Below are 21,186 nucleotides of genomic sequence, written 5' to 3'. Positions count from 1 at the left end.
TGGAAATAGGACTGTGGCTTCTGACAACAATTTTCTGGAAAGTGTTCAGACTATTTAAATTAGGCTCAAATAAGCTCCTAATGGCACTTCTCTGAGATACAGTTTAATTTTATTTATGGGGCTTTCTGAATACATGTCCCAGCCTGGCTGTCAGCATCGTCCAAGGAAAGGGAATGCAGATCAAAAACTGCCGTAGTCAGGACAGTAAAGATCAAAGGGATGCCACAGCTTGTGGTATGGAACAATATTTATCAATTCAGCAGATGTGCTTTCTCAGCTGCCTTCAATCAGCAAATACCAGTATCAGCAGAGAACAGAAGCCTTCCAAACCCACAGCACCGATGGGAAGCTGAATTCAGCTCCTTCTCCCTTCCAGCAGCATCCCTTGGCCTTGCTCCCATGCCAGATACCGCTGCACAGAGGGTTCCCGTGGCTGCAGGAGCTGTGTGCCAAGCATGTGAAAGGGCAGGCAGGAAGGATCAGCATCTGTGCCCTCAGTTCTTCACCTCCTTTTTGTTACAGGCTCAACATCTTAAAACTCTGCCTTCGCTGTTCTATTCCGGTGGCTCTGAATAGTTCACAACAGCTACACACCAGTGAGAGAGGAGATGCAATACTGCCACAAGAGAGCAGAACAGGTCTCTTTTTCTCCCAGTATTGACATTGACAAACCCATCCAAACAGAGGGAAAGAAACTTCTAAACCAGAAAACTGAGGGAACTTCCACGTTCACAAAAAGAACCTGCTGTCTCCGAAGGGGAAATTATCTCCCCGGCCCCATTAGTCTGATTTATGCTGAGACTGCATTTTGTGTCCCCTGGCAATGCACTGCTGCGTGGCAGTTAATCCTGTCTCTATAACCTAAAGACTTGCCTTGCAAAAATGTCAAGCCTGGTATTTAAATACAGTTGCACTGTGCTGAGACAGCTCAGCCCAAAGCCTCCTCAGTGTCTCACGCTAGTGACTTCTAAAGATGAATAAGGAGACGTTGGAAGGAACACTTCCATTTCCATCCCTGCATTTGCTTGTCATTAGGCTTTTCTCTCTCCGTTGCACAAATCCATTTTCCTCCCCCTCTCCTCTTCCAGCCAGTCTTTTCCTCTTTGCTCCCTGGGCTGATTTATTACCATTCACCACACAAAATTCACAGTATTATTTTAGTTCTCACGTCAATCAGCCTACCTGCCAGGGAGCAAGCCTGCCTTGGTTTGACTGATTGTCTTCACCTTTTGCATTCTAAAATAGAAAAGTCAAATCGAGGCAGCCTGTTGTACCTTTTCCACCTCGTATTCACTGATTAGCCCTTTCAGTTCCACCAATTATCTGGACATGCTCCCTCCCTCTGCCACACCATGGTTCTCCAATTATCCACTTGTTCCAGCAAGCTCTTGCCTCCTCAAGCTCCAGCATTACCTCATTCTCTTACCTCAGGCCAGTGTTGGTGTCTCCTCTGCATCCTCTGTGATGAGGATGGATTAATACATTTCTAGCAGCAGTGGTTCTAATTTCCCAGGAAGCAGCAAAACCTGGATTCCTCCACAGCTTCCCATTCTTTTCAGTCCTCTGCTGACCCCAGAAACCTCCTCACTTTCATCAGCACATCACCATTCTAGAGGAGCTTTTCAAAAGCAGCCACTCGAGATGCTAATGGTTTAGCACTGCTTTTGTTAATAAACGAGATATTCAGTGCTGGGAGTGTTTTCCTTCACTGTTACATCTGTAAGTCCAACGAGGTCTATTTTCCCATTCACAGTTCCCCACTGTTGATGTGGGGAATTTTCCCCAGCACATTCCTGTCAGCACAGAAACAAAGCACTTCAAAGCTCATCTCTGAGTGGCTTAGTATTTATAAGCAGAGCAAAGCCAAAAAGCCTTTCTGCTTCTCCTCTGCTAGCCCAAATCAGCTCTTTATTCAGTTGGTTTGGAACAGCCTGATCTACCAGTCATAATTACTCCAGCGAGCTTGCTCCATCCAGTGTCATTAATGACTTGGACTGAAACTGAGGCCTAACAGGACCATTTCCAAAAGCCTAGGGCAGTGAAGCCAAGAGGACTCAATGGGACTAGCAAATGTGTGCTCAGATTTGCATTTCCAAACACACTGTGAAGTTTTCAGTATTTGGTGGGTGAAAGGGCAAGCAGAGCAACTAAAGACAGCAGCAGCATAAAGCCAATGAAAAAAAGGTGTCCTGAGAAACAAAGGTCATTACATTTAACAATGGAATACAGAGTATTCCAACACTAAAATTAAAGGCAGGTTCTGGAGCAGAAACACTCCAATCTAGATGGAAATGAAGGTCAAGGTATACCAGTGAAATGCAGACAAACTCCACAGTCTCCAATCGCCATCTTAAGAGTCTCAGATCAATTCAAATACTTAAATATGAAAACTACACAACCTCTAAACTCCACAACTTATTCAGATGAGCCACATCATCACCATTCTGAAGTCTAAACAGTTTCTGCAGCAGGAATTTCCTATCAACCTCTCCCCTGGTGCAAGAAAACTTGATTAGTATTTAAGTGCCTGTTAAGGAAATCCAGGCTTTATCATCTTGAGGATCACAGACTCATTTCCAACACAGCTCAATTTTAAGGCAGCAATAAAAGTTAGGAACACTTCTTTAGAGCACTTGTAAATCTAACAAAGTCAGATACACATTTCTTTTTGGCATGACACCCTGTACTCATTAAAAAAATTGAATTACCTTTAACACAGATGCACAAAAGCCTTAACGCAGGTGTACCAGATGCACAGCAGCTACCCAAAGGCTAACTGCAAGCAACTGAAGTGTTATTTTTCAGCCAGAGGTACATCTCCCTCTGTATACATCATGCAATTAATTGGTGAGAAGAGACAACCACCTTACTGACTCCCCATTAGCACTGTAGATCTTTGATTTATTCTGATATGAACAGAGTCGAAGGCAGGGTTTTTCTTGTTCCACTTCATATAACTGCTCTGCTCATGAAATTCACTTTGCATTCATGGTATTCCTTCGTTTGCTTCAGCTCACTCAACCTGATACTAAATCCTTGCCAGCTAGTTAGGAATACCAGGCTTGGTGCTCAACCCATAAAGGCCATTTCTCTAAACAGCCCAAGAAAGGGAGAGTTGTGCCACATCCACAGGAGCCCTTTAGAGTCACTTTGCTCCCATCAACACCCCCTACTGCAAAGACAGCCTCTGAGAATAGCCTGAATGAGCCTTACACGCAAAATAAATGGATGCTGTCAACCCTAACTCTGCATGTGGCTTAAGATGGAGTTTCACCAGCCCCTCACCTCAGCACGTATCTCTGAGAGAGCAGTCATTTTCTCCTCGCCAACCCCTGATGGGACTCAGTAAGCTGCCACACATCTCATTTTTTCCTGGCCCTGTATTATACCCACAACTTCCACTACCAAGCAGCTCTGGCATGTCCACCATTCCTGGAACACTGACATGCTCCTGGTACCTGCTGTCCAAGGCATACCCACACACACCCCCTCTGCCCTCCAGTGCCAGCACACTCACGTCCCAGTGTCCCTCCTTCACTGACTCCTGCGAGCACAGCCCGGTGCCTGCGGCCACCGAGCACTCCTGCATCCCGATGCCCTCCCGCCGCTCGGTGCCCGCACCCAGCCCCGCCCGCCGGGGCCGCACGGTGGGACCCGGCCGCCAGCACCGCGGAGAGCTCCGCTCCCGCGGGATCAGCACCGCAGCCAGCTCCGCGCCGGCCGGGTTCGGCACTGCGTACCGCCTGGCGCCCGCGCTCGTCCCCGGCCGCGGGGGCTTCCCGCGGAGCGGAGGTCCCAGGTGTGTGTCCCCAAGCCCAGGTATGTGTCCTCCACCCGAGCTGTCTGGCACCAACTCGGGGACTGCCTGCCCCGGGTATGCGTCTCCCTCCCTACCCCACTGGCGGAGGGGGGGTGCGTGTGTCCTCCTCCGTGCCCCCCACCCCGCTGTGCCCCCGAACCTGTCGTCGCTCTGGAAGGACTGGTCCCCCAACAGCAGATCGCGGAAGCGGTACCGGGGCGGCAAGGGCAGCACTTCGGACTCCAGCTCCGTCATCTTCAAGGCGGCGATGTCCAGAATGACCCCGCTCTTGCGGCTCCCGCCGCCGTCCCCGCCGCCACAGCCGCCGGGCGACGAGAGCCTGAGGAAGAGAAGGGGGCAGTGGCAATGCTGGGGGGGGGGGGGGGGGGAGAACAAGGACGGGGGGGACGCCCTGCCTTGCCCTGCCCGCCCCTGCCGTCCGCCCCCGCTTCGGCACCTCCTTCTGGGGCCGGCCCCGCGCAACCCGCACCCCGGCACACACCGGCCCGTGCTACCCCGCACCGGGAGAGGCTGGAAGCCCCCCAGTGCAATTACATTGCGGGGCAGGCGGCAGTGCCCCCACTGCAGAGAGGTCCCCCTGGGGGCATGGGTGGCCAAGGGCTCGGCCAGCCTCAGGTGAGGGGCCGGCGGGGTGGGCACGGCGCAGAGCCCGGTCCCCCGGAGCGCCCCGCAGCCCGCTGCGCACAGGACATTTGTTCCTCAGCAGGCAAACAACAGAGAGCAAGAGGAGCCAATGGAACAGCCCAATCAGCAGCAGGGAACGAAACCGCTCGTAAGATAGATCCAGAGCCGAGAACCAAACCCAGATCCACCCCCAGCCTCCCTCTGCAAGGAACAGTGTGGATGGGAGGCAAACGAGGCGATGGCTCCAGAGCCGTGCTACAAGCAGAAGCACAACCTCCCCTCCGGCCTGCCAGCTCTTAAATCATCTGAACAGTCCTGGTACTAAACGAGAAACGGCGAACACTGATGACTCAGTCACCTGTCCAGCTGCCAAGTGTCGTGGCCAGGAGGATATATCACCCATCCCTTGGCATGCTGATGCCTGTGATCAGGGGTGGGGGGATCGAGATGCCTGGGAAAGACCCAAGGTGACAGCAATGTACAGCCAGCTGCATGCAGGCTGCCCTGCCACACAGAGAGGAGAAGAAACTCAACCAGCTCTCAGACTGCCATTCCAGAGGGTTAAGAGCTTGCCTTTGGTCTCCTTTTTCAAACAACACTTACCAACCAGAGCACAGATTGGTGCTGTCTGACTGTTGCCCCATGCCAGTCAGACTTACCAATTTCAGCAAGTCAGAGTTAAGATAAAACCTTCCTTTGCAAAGCAACAAAGCCACTGAATGCCCTCAAGCCAGCGTGCAGACACGTAAAGCAAGATCAAAGCTCCTGGTCCCCTGTGTTTTGGCTTCATCAGTGAAATTTATCTGTGCCATGAAAAGAACTCCAGTTTCACAGACCCTCTGTGGAAAGTGGGAGGGATAGGGAAATCCTGGGAGAGGAGATGCGGTGCCTCTGCAGCGAGCTGGTTCCTCGTCCCTCACGTGTAGCTCTGGAGTTTGAGTCAGGCAAATAGCTGAAAGGCTCCAGTCAGATGTACTTCCAAGGGTCTCACTCAAAGCCTCTCCAACCCACTCCTGCCACATTCCTTGCCTCCAGTACATGCTGCATAAGCCATATGGAGGAAAAAAAAAGAGCTTCTAACAGCTGAATACAGTAAGTGGACATGTAGGGGTTTTGCTGCTGATGCAGAGATGTGATCTAAGGCCCTTCAGATCATCTTCCACCTTTAACAACTCAAACCCCTGTAAGCAAGTTCCCAGCTGACCAGGCTCCAAAGTCCTGTTCAGCTGTTGTTCCTGAGTTTCTGGAAGAGCAGCCAGCATGCACAATTTCTGCTGAACACATCCCCAGAAGACAAAGCAGCTCACTCTCAGCACTTCAGATGTTTCTCAGTGATGTTATTTGCCACTTAATTCTGTACCCTCAGAGCTTTTCAATTCCTTTTAGCTGCCATATGCACACTGCAGCCGAGGCTCTACACCAGGTAACACATCTGTGCAGAGCCTTGGGCATCAGGGGCATTACTCTGTGGTGCACATTGATCCAAAACACAGTCTTTAAGAGAAATCAAGCCAAGCTCCTGTCAACTCAAGGACTCCCTCTGGATCAAGTGCTGTAAGCACAGAAGTTAGATGACCACCTCTAACTCACATTGCAAAGGAGGATCTAACCTTCATCAAATCACAAAGAAAAAAGCCACAATTAAATCTTTCCTCTTAGAGCTTAACTATGATAAACTATTCCAAAAGCCTATTTTCTCCAGGTCAGCTCCAGCAAAGTTCTAGCCCAGTTGGGACTTCCTGATGCTGAAAGGCCTGGACAGCATCACAAAATTGGACTTTCAGGAAGAGAAAAAGATCAATTTTCAGAATCAGCCATTCATCCACGCTGGTATTCTAACACATACTTCCAGGTGTCTAACTCCAAATGTGGGTGTTAGGACTGCATTTGAAGGGCATTGCCACACACAGTGACCTCCACTGATTATTAAGGGGCTGTTTAAAGCAGCATGTTGTTTCCTCTCCTGGAGGAAAGACTGAGTGCTCCGGCTGCACAGCCATGGACACACTGACTGCCATGTGGAAAGGGCACCTTTACACGGAGCTGCCACCCTGTCCTACATTCCCCACAGCTCCCACAGCCCAAGGTATGAGCAAGCAGGACCACCACAGTGCTGCACCCACCAGAAGTCCAGGACATTCATATCTAGACACAACCACCACCCTCAAACATTTGTCTTTTAGGTTTGGATGTCATGGGTCTTTTATGAACTCCACATAATTCTTTCAAACCAAATTAATCCTTCTCTTTTGGCTCAGGTAATGTGTCAGATTCAGGAAACAAAGCAAGTATTTACCACTGTCCTTTATGAGTGTTAAGGCATGGTAGTAAAATCCAATTAAAGCAGTATCTGTGGAAACAGAGTTCCTGCTTTGTATTTGCATCTGAGTTTCTTCTCCCGCTGCAGTAGCAGCTACATTTTGAATATATTATCTCTTATTCTTGCCTATGAAGTCATTCAGAATTTAAACATATGTGCCAAATCTTTAATTCTGGATGAATTGATTCAAAACCTGGTCTTTAAGAGAAAGGCAGGAAGACAAACAGCTCAGTGAGACAAAAAAGTTCAGCAAGACAAGTAATGAATCTCTTTGATAGAGCTGTCCTCACCAGTTACCCAGGGACTTTAAGATAGGCTGAGAGTCCTAGAAAAAAACTGCTCCTGCACTGCACACAGATCTCCTGACACTGGCACAGAGGATTTGCAACCCTCTTCTCCGCCCAAACATCAGGATTCTGAGCTATAAAAACGCCACAGCAACTCAGCTACTCCTTCAAAGCAGTAGTGGTACCAAATGAAAAAATCATGAACAAGCCTGTTTATTGCATAGCCTTCAAATACTACTGGGAAAAGATTATATAGCCCAGAGTGGTTTACAGCTAAATACAGGACTGCAGCTTTATTTTTATCTTCCTTTTCCTTCCTTCCTCCAGAACCATGTACCACTAAAACTGCATGCTGCAATCAGCATATGGAAACCTCAACACTCTTCCACTTTCTTGCTACGACACCGTCTCTCCCCCAGCTTGGCCAGCTCCCCAGCAGCCATCAGCATGCCAGGAGGGGGACATCCTACTGCTCAGCCTCTTGGGAACACGGGAACTAGGATCAAGCTGAGTCTGAACCACATCAGATCTCTCCGTTGATCTCTCCGGCCATTAAACTGCAGCTAAGCACCTTCACCATCCCAGCTCAGCCAATGCAGCTGACTCTAGGAGCATGCTCTAGCAGGACTTAAGGGATGCATCAACCTTGGATTTCTTCAACAAGCTTCCTCTGTGTCCATTTCTGAGCTCCCCAGTTCAAAGGAGGCAGGGAAATACTAGAGAGAGTCCAACAGAGGCTACAAGGATGATTAGGGGACTGCAACATCTGTTATATGAGGAAAGGCTGAAAGACTCAGGACTGTTTGGTCTGGAGAAAAGAACAGAGAGTATCTTATATGAAGAGTGCATGTCAAGAGGCTGGAGCCAGTCCTATTCAGTGGTGCCTTGTGTTAGGATGAGGGGCAATAAGTACCAACTGGAACACAGGAAGTTCTACCTCAACATCAAGGAAAACCTCTCTGTGAGGCTGCTGGAGCACTGGAGCAGGCTGCCCAGAGAGGTTGTGGAGTCACCTTCATAGAATCACAGACTCAGCCAGGTTGGAAGAGACCTCCAAGATCATCCAATCCAACCTATCACCCACCTTCTCTGAAGACATTCAAAACCTGCCTGGATGTTTCCATGTGTGGCCTGCCCTAGGAGATCCTGCTTTGGCAGAGGGCTGGACTCAATCTCTAGAGGTCCCTTCTAACCCCTGCCATTCTATGTTTACAATCCTGTTATTCTCTTGCTGCATTTCCATCCAGGGCACATGGGAAAACTACTGCTGAGAGCACCATTCCTTGAGACTGGAAATCCAGGCTGAAGACCAGTGACAGCCCACACATCTGCCTGGCTCTGGGCTCTGCAACACATTTGCCCTGCAGAGCTCATCAGAGGCTCCTTGGGCACCCAAGAGGCAGCTTTGCCTCTGAGGAAACTCCTCAGCCTGGGATCTTGTTGCAAAGTGGTTTAAGATTTTTGTCATGATTTTTAACTTTATATGCCAAAGAAGAGGAAGGACACAACCCAAGTTCCTCTTCTGCTTCCTTGCATGCTACACACCACAGAAACCACTGAGCATCCTCCTGCTTATCATCATGAATCAATCCCAAATTACTGAGTGTCATCAACAGATCTCACAATCCTACATCCTGGTACTTGCATCTGCCAGAACTCTCAGTGGCACCTCCTGCTCTGTAGGAACCAAAACCCACCAAAAGACCCTCTCAGAACACTCTTCATCCCCTCCTAGGAGCTGGGCTGTGCAAACAGAAGAAACTCTGAACTGACATTTGGACAAATTCTCACAGAACCTACAGTCTAAATCCCTCCTCTCCAAGTGCTCTGTGCTGTAAAAGGAGCCAAGTTCCTGCCAGCAGCTGTCTGTCCCATCTCCATCCTTTGCCCAGGAGGTTGTGCAGGCGGTCTGTAAGTGTAGTCAGGAAAATCAGTAGCCTACAGCCAATCTCAACATCCCCTCCTCAGGCAAAGGCACTTTTCTTCAAGCTTCAGTGCCCAGTATGTACTGCAACACCACAGCCAGCTGCTGCTGTGCTTCCTGTCATCCCTATGAGGGAGGGAAAGACAACCCCTGGCCGAGTGCAATGCTGGAGCACGCGTCACACACAGGGTCTGACCTCTCTCTATGCTGTTGGCAAGGTCATGGGGCTGCAGCACAATCTGTTCTTAGACAGTCAAAGCCAGCCTGGTCACCCCCATGGCTGGGCTGAACCCAGCCTTTTGGACAGCAAATGGGCACTGATGAGGTGGGAGCCTTCAGCTGATCTTGCCTGGCCCAGACCCATCACAGGGCAATGGTGTCCAGATTGCCCTCAAAGGGTGGGACAATTCTCACCCGGAGCTAGGCTGCCCCAGGGCAGCAAGGACCATGCAATGTCCTCTCCTTCCTGCCAGCTATGGCTGGGTCTGGCCCTGCATCTTTGGCCCTGCATCTCTGGTCCCTGCATGAAGATGGAAACGCAGGCACTGCAAGGCTCTGCGAGCATCTCAGCTGAGCAAAGCTGCCCAGGAAATTCTGCCTTTTCTTTTTCTATATTTATTAAAGCACACACAATCATCTTCTGTTTGCTTCTCCTCCCACAGCTCTTATGGTTACCGGGTTACAGCTGTTCCCCCTTCTCTTTTTGTTTTTTGCTTCTGAGTGACATCCCCGTGGGGTCTCCTAATGGCCGCAGTGCGTGGGGAGATGCGTGCTCGGTCTCCAGAGCCAGGCTGGAAGCAGTACCCCCTCCTGTGCCAAGGACAAGCCATTGCTGTGGGCGTTGGCACCGTGCTCTTGGCACCGAAGGGCAGCGAGCTGGCACGGCAGCACTGCACAGCCCAACCAAAAGGAGGGCAGAGACCACGGGGAGGAAGGTGGCAGATCTGTGCAGGAGTGGCCAAACACACACAGGATATGTCCCACGATGGGCACGCTTCACACCCCGGCTCAGCACCACCCTTCCCCAGACACCAAGCACACCTCGGCAGCCTTCGTGGCAGGATTTCCCTGTTAGGATGTCCCTGTGGAGGAGGAGGAGTTGGGGTGCTCATTTCAGAGCTGCTTTCCCTGCCACTGCCTCAGCAATGTGTGTTCTCATCTCCCTGTGAGCATCAGCCAACATCACTGCTGCTTACATATCAGTGTCTTGGAAGGAGAGCCCAAGATTCTTATCCCACCACCTCCTCTCCCTTCCCAGAGGTGATATAGTGACTCATGGACATCATCTGTAGAGATCAGCAGTCCTGGAACCAAAGATGATGCATCCAGAGACACAGGAGGATCTCCTGCACCCAGATGTGGCCTGAGTGGGGCCACACTGGGAACAAATACCCACCCAGGCTACCTGGCAGGGTTCTTTCCCCAAAAAGCACAACACTAAAAACAGCTCTTCCATTTTCTCAGCACAAGTCCCACAACCAAGCAACAAAGTGTTGCAATCAGAAGGACTTCCAACCTTAAAGACAATCAAGAAGCACAAACGCTGCCAGCTGCATCAGCAGAACCTGTCCCTGCCACATCTGCACAGCAAACCAGGGGGACAGGAATGATGAACTCACAAAGTTAATCCCTGGTAATGTATGGAAAAGAGCTAAACAGCCCAGCACTAAAGCCCCAGGCACTAATGCTCTGAAATTGGTGCAGGAGAAGGGAAGCAGGGAAAGATGAGAGGTCTATTTCCTTTAATAGGGTCATTTTCTCTACTTCACTAACACTTCTGTGTCCGCAAGCTTTCCATTTCAGTTAATTGTGATCTCAGCTTCTTGTCACTTGCACAATGGTTGTGGGTTTAATAGTTTCTGATTCCAAGAGTTTCAAGTGCTCCAGGGGATGGGAATGGGCCCACCACAGCGTCCCAGTAATTATTTCCAGATACCCTGAGCAGCTTTGACCCAAGGCATGTTTGGGGAGAACAGCTGCAGAACACACACAAAATACATGAGTTGTAGAAATGGTTAGGTTGGGAAAGATCATTGAGGCCAAACACAGTGTGGCCAGCAGGGCAAAGGAGGTGATTCTCCCTCTCTACTCTGCTCTGGTGAGACCCCACCTAGAGTACTGCATCCAGTTCTGGAGCACCTCTTACAAGAGGGATGTGGAGATGCTGAAGCATGTCCAGAGAAGGGCCACAAGGATGCTCAGAGGGCTGCAGCAGCTCTGCTATGAGGACAGACTGAAAGAGCTGGAACTGTTCAGTCTGGAGAAGAGGAGGCTCTGAGGTGACCTGATTGTGGCCTTCCAGGATCTGAAGCGGGCCTCCAAAAAAGCTAGGGAGGGACTTTTTAGGCTATCAGGGAGTGACAGGACTAGGGGGAATGGAGCAAAGCTGGAGGTGGGGAGATTCAGCCTGGACGTGAGGAGGAAGTGGTGAGAGGCTGGAATGGTGGTTGAGGCCCCATCCCTGGAGGTGTTTAAGGCCAGGCTGGATGAGGCTCTGGCCAGCCTGATCTAGGGTAGAGTAGGATGTCCCTACCCATGTCAGGGGGGTTGGAAGTAGGTGATCCTTGTGGTCCCTTCCAACCCTGGCTGATTCTATATGATCAACACCATCAAGTCCACTGCTAAACCACATCCTTGAGCATCTGTCATGGGTTGAGCTGATACTCAATGCCATGTTGCCATCATGCCACCTTCAAAATGAAAGTGTCATGGGGCTTGAAGTTCAGATTTTGACCTGCAAATAGGCCAAAGTAATTGTGTGCTAGAGCACAATCTCCAACTTAACTCAGAGGAGGGGTGTGTTGTGTGTTACTTCCTCCCCCAATCTGTGTAGGGACAGATGGAAGCTTATGAGTGGGCTGTGTTAACCCAGGCCAGCTTCACATCCATAAGCATCAGGATGTAAAAGGTGGCTACTAAGAAGATTGTAATCTCCCTTTTTACAAGGAGCAACATGGAAAAGGCAAGGGGTAATGGGTATGAGTTACTCCTGAGGAGATTCCAGTTAGACTTGATAAGAATTCTTTTCACCATGAGAACAGTCAGACATTGGAATCCTCTCCCAAGGGAAGCAGAGGATTGCCCTACCTTGGACTGTTTAAAGATTCAGCCTGACAGGGTGCTGGCCCATAAGAGGAGGCTCAGCAGTGACCTCATTGCTGTCTACAACTACCTGAAGTGAAGTTGTAGCCAGGTGGGGTTGGGCTCTGCTGCCAGGCAACCAGCAACAGAACAAGGGGACACAGCCTCAAGTTGTGCCAGGGGAGCTCTAGACTGGATGTTAGAAGGAAGTTGTTGGCAGAGAGAGTGATTGGCATTGGAATGGGCTGCCCAGGGAGGTGGTGAAGTCACCATCCCTGGAGGTGTTGAAGCCAAGGCTGGCTGGGGCACTTAGTGCCATGGTCTGGTTGACTGACCAGGGCTGGGTGCTGGTTGGACTGAATGAGCTTGGAGGTCTCTCCCAACCTGGTTGACTCTACGATTCTATGATCCCAGCTATACTATCACCTAGAAAGGTGGGACCAGATAATCATTGGGGTCCCTTCCAGCCTGGCATACCGTGGAGTCTTTTGAGGACTCCATCTTCCAGATGAAACTTTTACATCCACTTCCACAGATGATCAAACTGCCCACATCAGGGGCTGCTATTGCTCCAACCTTCCACAGAAGCACTGAGCCCTGTGACAAATCCACCCATCCATCGCTTTGCTTTCGACAAGCAGAGGCAATTTAGCACCACAGGGCCTCACTCAAAAATTAGCATGTTGTGTATTTCTCATTGAAAAGGAACAGGAAGCATGAGTCAGTGCAAAGCTCCACAAGCCTTCCCCCCTGCTGGCACTGCTGTTTTCTAGAAGATAGAAGTCAAAATTGCACCTTCCAGGTCCAGAGCCATTTTTCTTATTAGACAGCCTGGTATTAGCAATTCAGCCTCACGTCTTCCTGTTCCCTTCTGGCCTGATGCACACACACACTTTGCACAACAAGGTAAAGCTCACGGAAAGCAAAGCCCTGCTGAGAAGCCTTTTCACTCTTCTTTGATCCCTGCCAGCACGTGGAGCAGGCAGGTGGCACAGGTGGGCATGTCCTGGCCAACCCAAGCCCCAGCAGCTGGATGGCTGCTGGCAATATCCACTGGTGGCCCTGCCAAGGGTGAAGGAGTTGGGAAGAGCAAGCTGCACACAGACCCTTCCTCAAGAGCAGCCTGCAAGGCAGTGCTGAGAGGTCTCCAGCAGAACAGAAGTTAAACAGGTCGTGCTGATGTCCCTGGTGGCTGCAAAGCCTCGGGAACACTGGGCTAAAGGGGGAAGGAGCTCTTGGTTAGTTCTGGCTGAGAGGACCAGCTCCCGCTCCTCAAGCCTGGGCTGGGGCTGCCTCATTGGTGAAGTCAAAGGGGCAGCACGTGGCCAGGTTTCATTTTTTGACATGTCCCTCATTCTGCAGCACGTTGCCTTCATTCCAAGGCCTTCCTGACCATCCAGTCCCTGCACTCCTGCTCCCTGTTCCTCTGCCAGAGGCACAGGTATGTGCTGTGGTGGGATGGTGACAGAAGGGACATCTGCAGCCTTAGGAGCTCTTTCCATACAAGAACCAAGCCTCCAGTTTAACCCTTGCTATTTTAATTGTGCCACTGCATGTCCCATCCTTCCCTTTTGCAGAGGTTTACAAGACAGTTGCAACCATCTGGGGCAAAGAACAGGCTGGACACGGCAGATATGGGCAGGTGGAGAGGAAGATAAGGAGCACAGTGTGCAATAAGGGCCACCCAGAGCCACCTCAAGCCCTGTCATTTTGCAAGAGTGCATTGGAGCCATCACTGCAATTCAAAACTCATCCCCCAACTCTGGCAGCAAACAGGCTTCAGCCTCTCTCAGAGAGCCTTCTGGAAGGATGAGGCACTTATCTCCTCATCTCTGCTTGGCAGTATCAAGAGAAAAAGCTGAAGAAAGTGTCTGCAGTGACTAGTGCAGGGAACCAGCCTGAACTCCAGTTCCCAAGCCCAGCAGCTTCCAGCTGCCACTGAATTCTCCAGGTTTTTAGGTTTGTGAGCAGTGTCTGTCACCCATGGATCGCTGCTGTGCCAAGCACCAGGGACCAGAGCACACCATCTGCCTGGGAGAGCCATCGGCACAGGACCAGAAAGAGGGGATTCGAGGAGTGAGCAGTGATCCTTCACTGCAAGGCACCATCAGTCCTGCTGGGGATTTCAGAGGCTGTGCACAGCAGGCTGCCCTGGGAAATCACCCAGCCTTCAATGACAGGGTGCTGTTGCACACAGGGACAACGCCAGGCTCATGATTCATGCCAAGCAACCGTGAAAAGTCTTAAATCTAAAGAGATTATTAAACTAAAAAGAGAGCAATTGACTCGTCACAGCCTCCAGCTCTGCTCTGGGAGACAACAGCCAGCTCTCCACTACGCCCTGCTGAAGAAGGGGAATGTGATTCCTCTCCACACTACAGCAGGTCTCTACACCTCAGCCTCTCCTCTGCCCACAGACATCAGGTGTCTAATCCCAGCGCAGCTCCACTTAGCACTCAGACTGACCCCTCAGTTATCCCATGGGTCCCCACTCCCACAGCTGGCACCATGAGGAAGACCAGAAATCCCAGTGACTCTTGGCCAGTCAGAATTCCCCCAGGAGGAATCTTTGTAGTCCCCACAAATTCTAAAGCTCCACGACAGTCTCACTCCTGCCAGGGCACCCTTCTGCAGGCAGCAGCAGACCTCCTGCCTCCAGCCTAGAGGACAGAAAAGCTCACCTTGAGCTAAAGTGATACTTCAAAGTACCTTGCCCTCCTGCTGTTGCCCAATCCACTTTTTTTTTGGCCCCTGGGGGTTCCCTTCGGAATGGAGCTTGCCTGGGACCAATGTTGCTCTCTCCACGTTGGGAACCAGCCAAACCCTCATCTCAGTAGAAGACCAACTACAGGCAGTACAATGCTATCTGTTCCCATCTCTCACCAGGATGAGCAAGAAGATGCTCTCACGGCAGAGCTGACTGCCCTCCAGAACCATCATTCACAGGAGGGTACCTGCTTACCCCACTGCACATGAGCCTGGCAGTGTCTTACTCCTCCTTACTCCAAGCTGTTCCACCCTCCACCAAATCTGCCAGTGGCCACATTTTTTCAGGTTCATGTCATAAAAACAACGGCTGCAAGATCAGGAAAGTGCTAATTGTTCTTAATGATCTGCTGGGAAAATCATCCCTTCTGCACAGCTCCAAACTGCTGTGAGCAGCTAGGGATGAGGCACAGAGAAGAAACTTCTCCTCACTCCAGACCACTGCACAACACTCCCTTCTATTGAAAGCAGAAAATAATAGCAAGGCGTGGGAGGAGGAAAAGTCTTTTCACACTGTTCTAGGATACAAAGACTCACAGGAAAAAAACCCAAGAGGCAAGCTCGTCTCCTGCCAGCCCAGGATGCAATAGGATGAAGGGGAGGATGTCTCCTGGGTTAGAAGACAAGAGACAAACAAAAGGTGAACACTGAAGCAAACATCTCCCAAGGGATCCCACAAGGCTCTCTGCTACTCCACGGATTCAGAAGTGATGCTGATGATGCCAGGTTCTCAAGTATGACCAAATTAAACCTGACTGTGAACAGATGCAGGAGGATCTTGCAGCACTGACTGATCCAGAGCTAAAAAACGTCAACCAAAAATGAGCATCAATAAATGCCAACAAATCCAGATGTGCAAATTAGCACTCAGAAAAGGGTTAAAGTCACAGCAGATGAAAGCCAACAGCTGACTGTCAGTGGTGGTCAAAACCCGAAGTGTCAGGAGAGGCTCAGCTGAAGCCACCATGGAGCTACATACAGTTCTGGTTTCCCTTCTTCAGAAATGATCTGGCACATAAAAGGGCAACAGGGATAACTACAGGGCTATAAAATGTTTTGTTGAAGGAGACACTAAACAGATCAGGAGGAGTTTTTAGCCTGGAAAGAGGCATGATGAAAGGCAGGTGAAACGAGAGCAGGCGACCAGGGAGCGAGCACATCACAAGAGCTGCAGGAGCCCAGGGAAATCAGAGGGCAGCAGGCTCAAAGGAAAAGCACAAAGAGCAGCTGCCTGAGAGGAGTCACATCCTCTCACACAGGCAGAAAGTACCACTGGGTTCAAGAGGAACCAGGGAAATCTGAGGGGAAGCATCCAGACAGGTCTTCGAAGCACAATCACAATGTACAACCTACAGCTCAGGATCCCAACCCAACAGGCTGCAGCGACACAGCCCAGGGAAGGGGCTGCACTGTCAGAGGACAGCAGGCCAGAGGCACCTGTGCTCAGCTCCAGGATGGCTCCTGGCCTGGGTTTATTCATTAGAAGGATGAATGAGATGTTCCACACTTCAGCACAGTTTGGCATGGGTGCAAGAGAAACACTAACAGGCTCCAAAACAAATTGCATACAGCACTTGGGAACCAGGCGTGGAGGTCAGGAAAAAGTCACTGATGGAGAACTGGGAGGATTCAAATAGATGCTGTAAATATTTTTGCAGAGCAGAAAGAGCCTTGAGCACAGGCAATGACCTACTTTGTTGTTCTCTAGCAAAGGGTGACGCAGCCATGCCAGAACCCAACATCACTTCCTAAGGAGGACATTCAGCATGGTAGGGGTCAACTGGTAAACTGAAAAGCAGGGAGGGTCCCAAAAACCTCTTCCCACTGACCCAGGTGTGCTGGTGGACACTCTCCTGCAGCAGTTTTCACAGCACAATCTGCTAACAACCTTGTCAAGGCTCATGCCAGAGCTGCATGTTTCCCTTTCCTAATCAGCTGAGGAAAACAAGAGCAGAAATCCTTATCTCTGAAAAATAGAAGGTGTTTGGCCCTGTAGTCCTGTGGCTCCTATTGCAATTTCTCTTGAAACAGTGAGGCCAGGATCCCCAGAGGCAGCCAGAGCAAAAGTTGTTTCAATCCACCAGGGCTGACTTTTTAGAAGCTGATAAATGTCTGATCTTGCCTGGAGGAACTGCTTATTAATTATCTACAGAGTCTGGTTCAGTGCAAGCTCTGCCAAAGAAGCATCTTCCCATTAATTTCCAGCAAATGGAACACTAAAGAGACAACAACAGGCACTCATCTGCAGGGACCATCCTGGTGCTAAACTCAGACAGCCCATTTGGTCCATCTGAAGTGTGCCAGGAGAAGCCGTGGGAGAGCCAGCCCGAGTCTGGATGAGAGTGCTCACACTGAGCAAGACTCAGAGTTAATCCATGCTTTTTTTTCCTTTTTCTGTATTCATATTCCTCAAGGATCCAGATCAACTTTCCCAAGCTCTCCCGCAGAGACACAGCCCTGGTAACCCCCCACTCACTTCGAGTTCAGCAAGGACAGCAGCCAAACACCTTTGGACTCAGAGGTTTTCACCAGAGCAGCAGAAGGTGCCTATAGGTATTTTAAAGGTATTTGTTGTCACTGCCCCAGATCTTGCTGTGATTTCTAGGGCCAGAAGGTACCACCTGGCTGCCCAGTTGGGTGGGACTGAGCACAGATCCCACCACAGCACAGCCCAAATCAAGCCAAGCCCTCCCTAGCTGGCATTGCACAAGGTTGCTCAGATCTGCTGTGCCACCTGTGCTCCCAGGTGTCTTTGGTTGCTGTTCTCCTGCCCCCAACCTCAGCTTCTCAAGCAAGCTGCAGTGGAGCAGCTGCTCCAGCTGGGACCTACCTTCCCTCCATGTACTGCTCCCAAATCCATGTCAAGGTACCCGAACCCACCCGGCTCGGCACAGAACATCTGCTGTTTGCTCCACTTAAACCCAGCAGCACTAAGCTAGCAGACAGACACATGTCCTGGGAGAGCCATTAAAAGCAGACACAAGAACAGCCACATACGTCTAATAAAAAGCTGTGATCCTCCTGCACAGCCTCTCCAGGTACCTTCGTGCATGTTGCCTTCGGTCACCTTTTTCTTCTCAAAGAAGCCATGGTGGCAGGAGGTGGTGGATGGCAAACCCAAGTCTCCTCTCGCACGTCCCTGCCTCTCCCACAGGCCCCTTCACTTGTGCAGGTTATTTTTGTGTGAGCCCTTCCATATGGCTGCTCATCCATCACTGTTCCTCGGAGTGCCCTTACATGGGCAAGGCAGAGGAAGCGGAGCGGCTGGGCAGAGGAAATCCTCTATTCCCCTAAATGACAGGCTAGCTCCTTACACAAACAGTCACCAGATTTCCCATGAGGTAGGAAAGTAAAATTTAGGTTATTTGTACCCTCTGGGGGCCAGAAATGTGTATTTGCTCTCCAAACATACTTTCAAGTGTTTTTTACAGTTAACTCCTTGCTTTCTGACTGGAGGGCACTTCCAGGACCACTGCCACCTTACAAAGAGGGCCAGGGAAAGCACACAGACCCCTCCACACCCAGGCAACTGAGAGGCTGGGATTTCTGCTCAACAGCTCTTCATCCAGAGCTAGGTTTGCAAAGCAAGGAGATAACAGAGGCTTCCATTGGTTTCAGTGGGGCCAGCACAACTGAAGTCCCCCTGAGCCCCTGGCAGAAGGTACACTGACCACGCTCCACATCTTTGCTGCTCAGACACATGCTGGGCTCCACATCCTTCACACACACCTCTGGTGACAGGTCTGCTTGGCTGCCATCACGCCTACAGCTACAAGTACCTGGGAGCATGGAGTGCAGACAAGCCAAGGAGCCTGTGTAGGAATCCCAAGCCCTAGTCCCTGCCCGAGGAACTGCACACCCATCACACACAAAGCCCACATCAGACACAGGCAGGGTGCTGCCTTCATGGCTCTCCACATGAAGAGAGGTAAAACCCATGAAAGGTGAGGAACTAACTCTTGGCAGCTGAGTAACAGCAGGTTGTTACACATGAATGATCCCCCACTGAAAGGGGATGTGCATCACAAGTTTGAGCTGCAGAAGGCACATGAGGAGGCTCCTGAGTGAGCTCCTGAGGTCTGGTAATGCAGGAGATGGTGCACAGTCCTCTTTAGCCATTTTACAACAATCATTTTTCTGCTTCTTCAGCTGAACAAGCACTGGAAAAGTTCACTAGTCCTGAGGGCTCCAACTGGCTTGTTCAGTACCTCTGGAAGGGCAGCAAAGGGGATGAACACAAAGGCAAGATGAGCCACAAAAAGCAATGGCATTTCAACCTCTCTGGAGCCAGAGGGGGTTAGGAACACATTAAGCTGTGTAATAATAATTAGAAAACAAATCCCTTCTACTGAGATTGAAAGAGACAGAGGGGAAGACCTCTGGACAAGCATTTTGTTGTTGCACATTAGATGAGGATAAATGACCCCGAGAGGCACTGCAGTGTAAATACAAAGAAGGAATAACTGCTGGGGAAGCTGAGCACCTCATCATTTTCCCACAGTGTTGCAGCCCAAACCCACCACAAGCTTCCCCCTCGGGCCTGGTTTCACAGACAGGTTCGAGAACCTTCTGAAGGATGTCATTTCTGCAAACACACCGAGCACAGCTGCAAAACGAGGCAATGGGGTTTGGTGAAGGCCCTGTGGCTCCACAGCCTTCCCTGATCAGCTCAGGGCAGCTGTAGGGTGTTCTCACAAACTAGGTAGCCCCGGCTCCTGAGGCAACACAATGCCTTGGCCAGACTGGGTGCCTCAGACAGAGAGGACAGTAAGGGAAATGATGAGGGACTTCACCCCAAGAACCACTATTCAAGGTGAGTGGCAAGGCACTCAATGAGTTTGCCAAATAGAATGTTCCTTCTCTTTCCATCCAGGCTTTAGGACTAAAAGATGGTTTCCCTAAATCATAGCAAGCCAATGCCAACACAGAACACCTCAGTTGACCAGTTCAGGGCACAAAGACAGCCAAGGTCCTTATCTGCCAAGAATGAATTGATAGACACACTTCATTTGCTCGCTCCAGCTGACGTCTGATGAGTGTGACAGTCAGAAGAGCCACGCTAGGAATGTACCAATAATACAAAGCAATCGGCAGAAGAAGCTGGGATACTTCAGCACAAGGCTTGTCCCTTCCGTGAGACGCATCTGCTGCTGCTGCCTGGGCACAGGAGGACAGTGGCATTGGGTGTCTGTGATCCCCTTCAAGCAGCTCTTCACTTCAGCCCCTCCTTCACACCGGACGCCCTAAGTTTGGCACACAACCAGCCCAAAGCCGGCTCATGGACTGCTACGCACCTATGGGAACGTTGCCTTTTTGCTTTGGGGGGCCTTCAGGGCTCCTCCAAATCACCGCCTGACCCACACAGCCCAGCCCGGTTGTCCCCGCGGGGTCCCGGCCCCTCCGGACGCGGCCAGCGGACCGAGAAGGGGCTGCCCTCGGCTCTGCCGTCCCCCAGCCCCGCGGCGCATCACGACAGCGGCACGGGCAACCCCGGGGCCACCTCCCCGCACCCAGACACCCTCCGTCTCGCCGCCCGGTACCTGTGGGCGCTGCCATCGTCGTAGACGAAGGAGCGGTTGGTGTAGCACTCGGTGCAGACTGCCGCCCCGCCGCCCGGCCGGCCCTCCGCCGGTCCCGCCGGCTTGTAGATGCCTTGCAAGCTTCGCTCCTCTCCCGAGAACGGCATCGGCGAAGCGGCGCGGGTGCCCGGAGGGGCGAGGCGGAGCAGAGCATGGGCGGCCCGCGCTGCCGAAGCCGCCGGCCGGGGGCTGCCTGCCGCGGGCACAGCCACCGCCGCCGTCCCGTTCTCGCTTCCCGGCCGCCCATCACGGCGTGCCCCGCCGCCGCCGCAGCAGCCCGCGGGCCGCCCGAGTGCTCCGCATGCCGGGAACTAGGCGGCCGCCGCGGGGAAGCCCGGCAGCGTGCGGGCAGCAACAGGTGCCGGAAAGTTGAGGGGCGGGGAGTGATGAACCGGAGGGGGAGTGGGAGGAGAGAGGGGAGGGGGGAGGGGGTCTTGCCCGCCGCCTACCGACGGCCCCGCTCGCCTGCTGCCCACCCAGGCCCGCGTGCGGAGCGGCGGGGCGGGACCCGACACCGCGCTCGCGCTGCTGCTGCCGCCGCCACCTGCCCCCCCACGGCGCCCCCTGGCGGCCCCGCAAGCACCTCCAGCCGCCCCTCTCACCGGCCTCGGGACCCCGCGGGCCCCCAGGCTGTGTGCGCCGGGCCGTGACCCCACTGCGGGCCCGGTACCGTGTGCCGCTTCCTCCGCCCCCTGCCCGTCCGAATCTCCGGGGGACTCAGCATGCTTTTTCATTTCCCCCTTTTTACCCCCTTGCCCCCCTTTTTCCTCCCTTTCCCCTTCCTT

At 51.8% G+C, this 21,186-nt stretch overlaps 1 protein-coding gene across 7 annotated transcripts in view; it reads right to left on the bottom strand.

Moving 5' to 3' along the window:
- KCNT1 (potassium sodium-activated channel subfamily T member 1) overlaps positions 1–20,753 on the bottom strand; it is a 101,740-nt gene extending 80,987 nt beyond the window's left edge. For 5 of the 7 annotated variants that reach the window (XM_064171438.1, XM_064171443.1, XM_064171440.1 and 2 more), the window contains exons 1-2: positions 20,363–20,753; positions 3,960–4,139 (exon numbers count right to left, since the gene is read on the bottom strand). In XM_064171438.1, coding sequence (XP_064027508.1) covers positions 3,960–4,139; positions 20,363–20,508 — 326 coding nt within the window. In that variant the 5' untranslated portion in view covers positions 20,509–20,753. Of the gene's footprint in view, positions 1–3,959; positions 4,140–4,354; positions 4,663–17,864; positions 17,869–20,362 lie in introns of those variants that run through there. The other 2 variants (XM_064171448.1, XM_064171446.1) reach the window with 2 other exon arrangements.
- Between the last annotated feature and the right edge of the window lie 433 nt (positions 20,754–21,186).

Source organism: Pogoniulus pusillus, chromosome 35 (genome assembly GCF_015220805.1).
Source record: "Pogoniulus pusillus isolate bPogPus1 chromosome 35, bPogPus1.pri, whole genome shotgun sequence".
Lineage (NCBI taxonomy): Eukaryota > Metazoa > Chordata > Aves > Piciformes > Lybiidae > Pogoniulus > Pogoniulus pusillus.
This window is presented reverse-complemented; position numbering and strand designations above follow the sequence as displayed.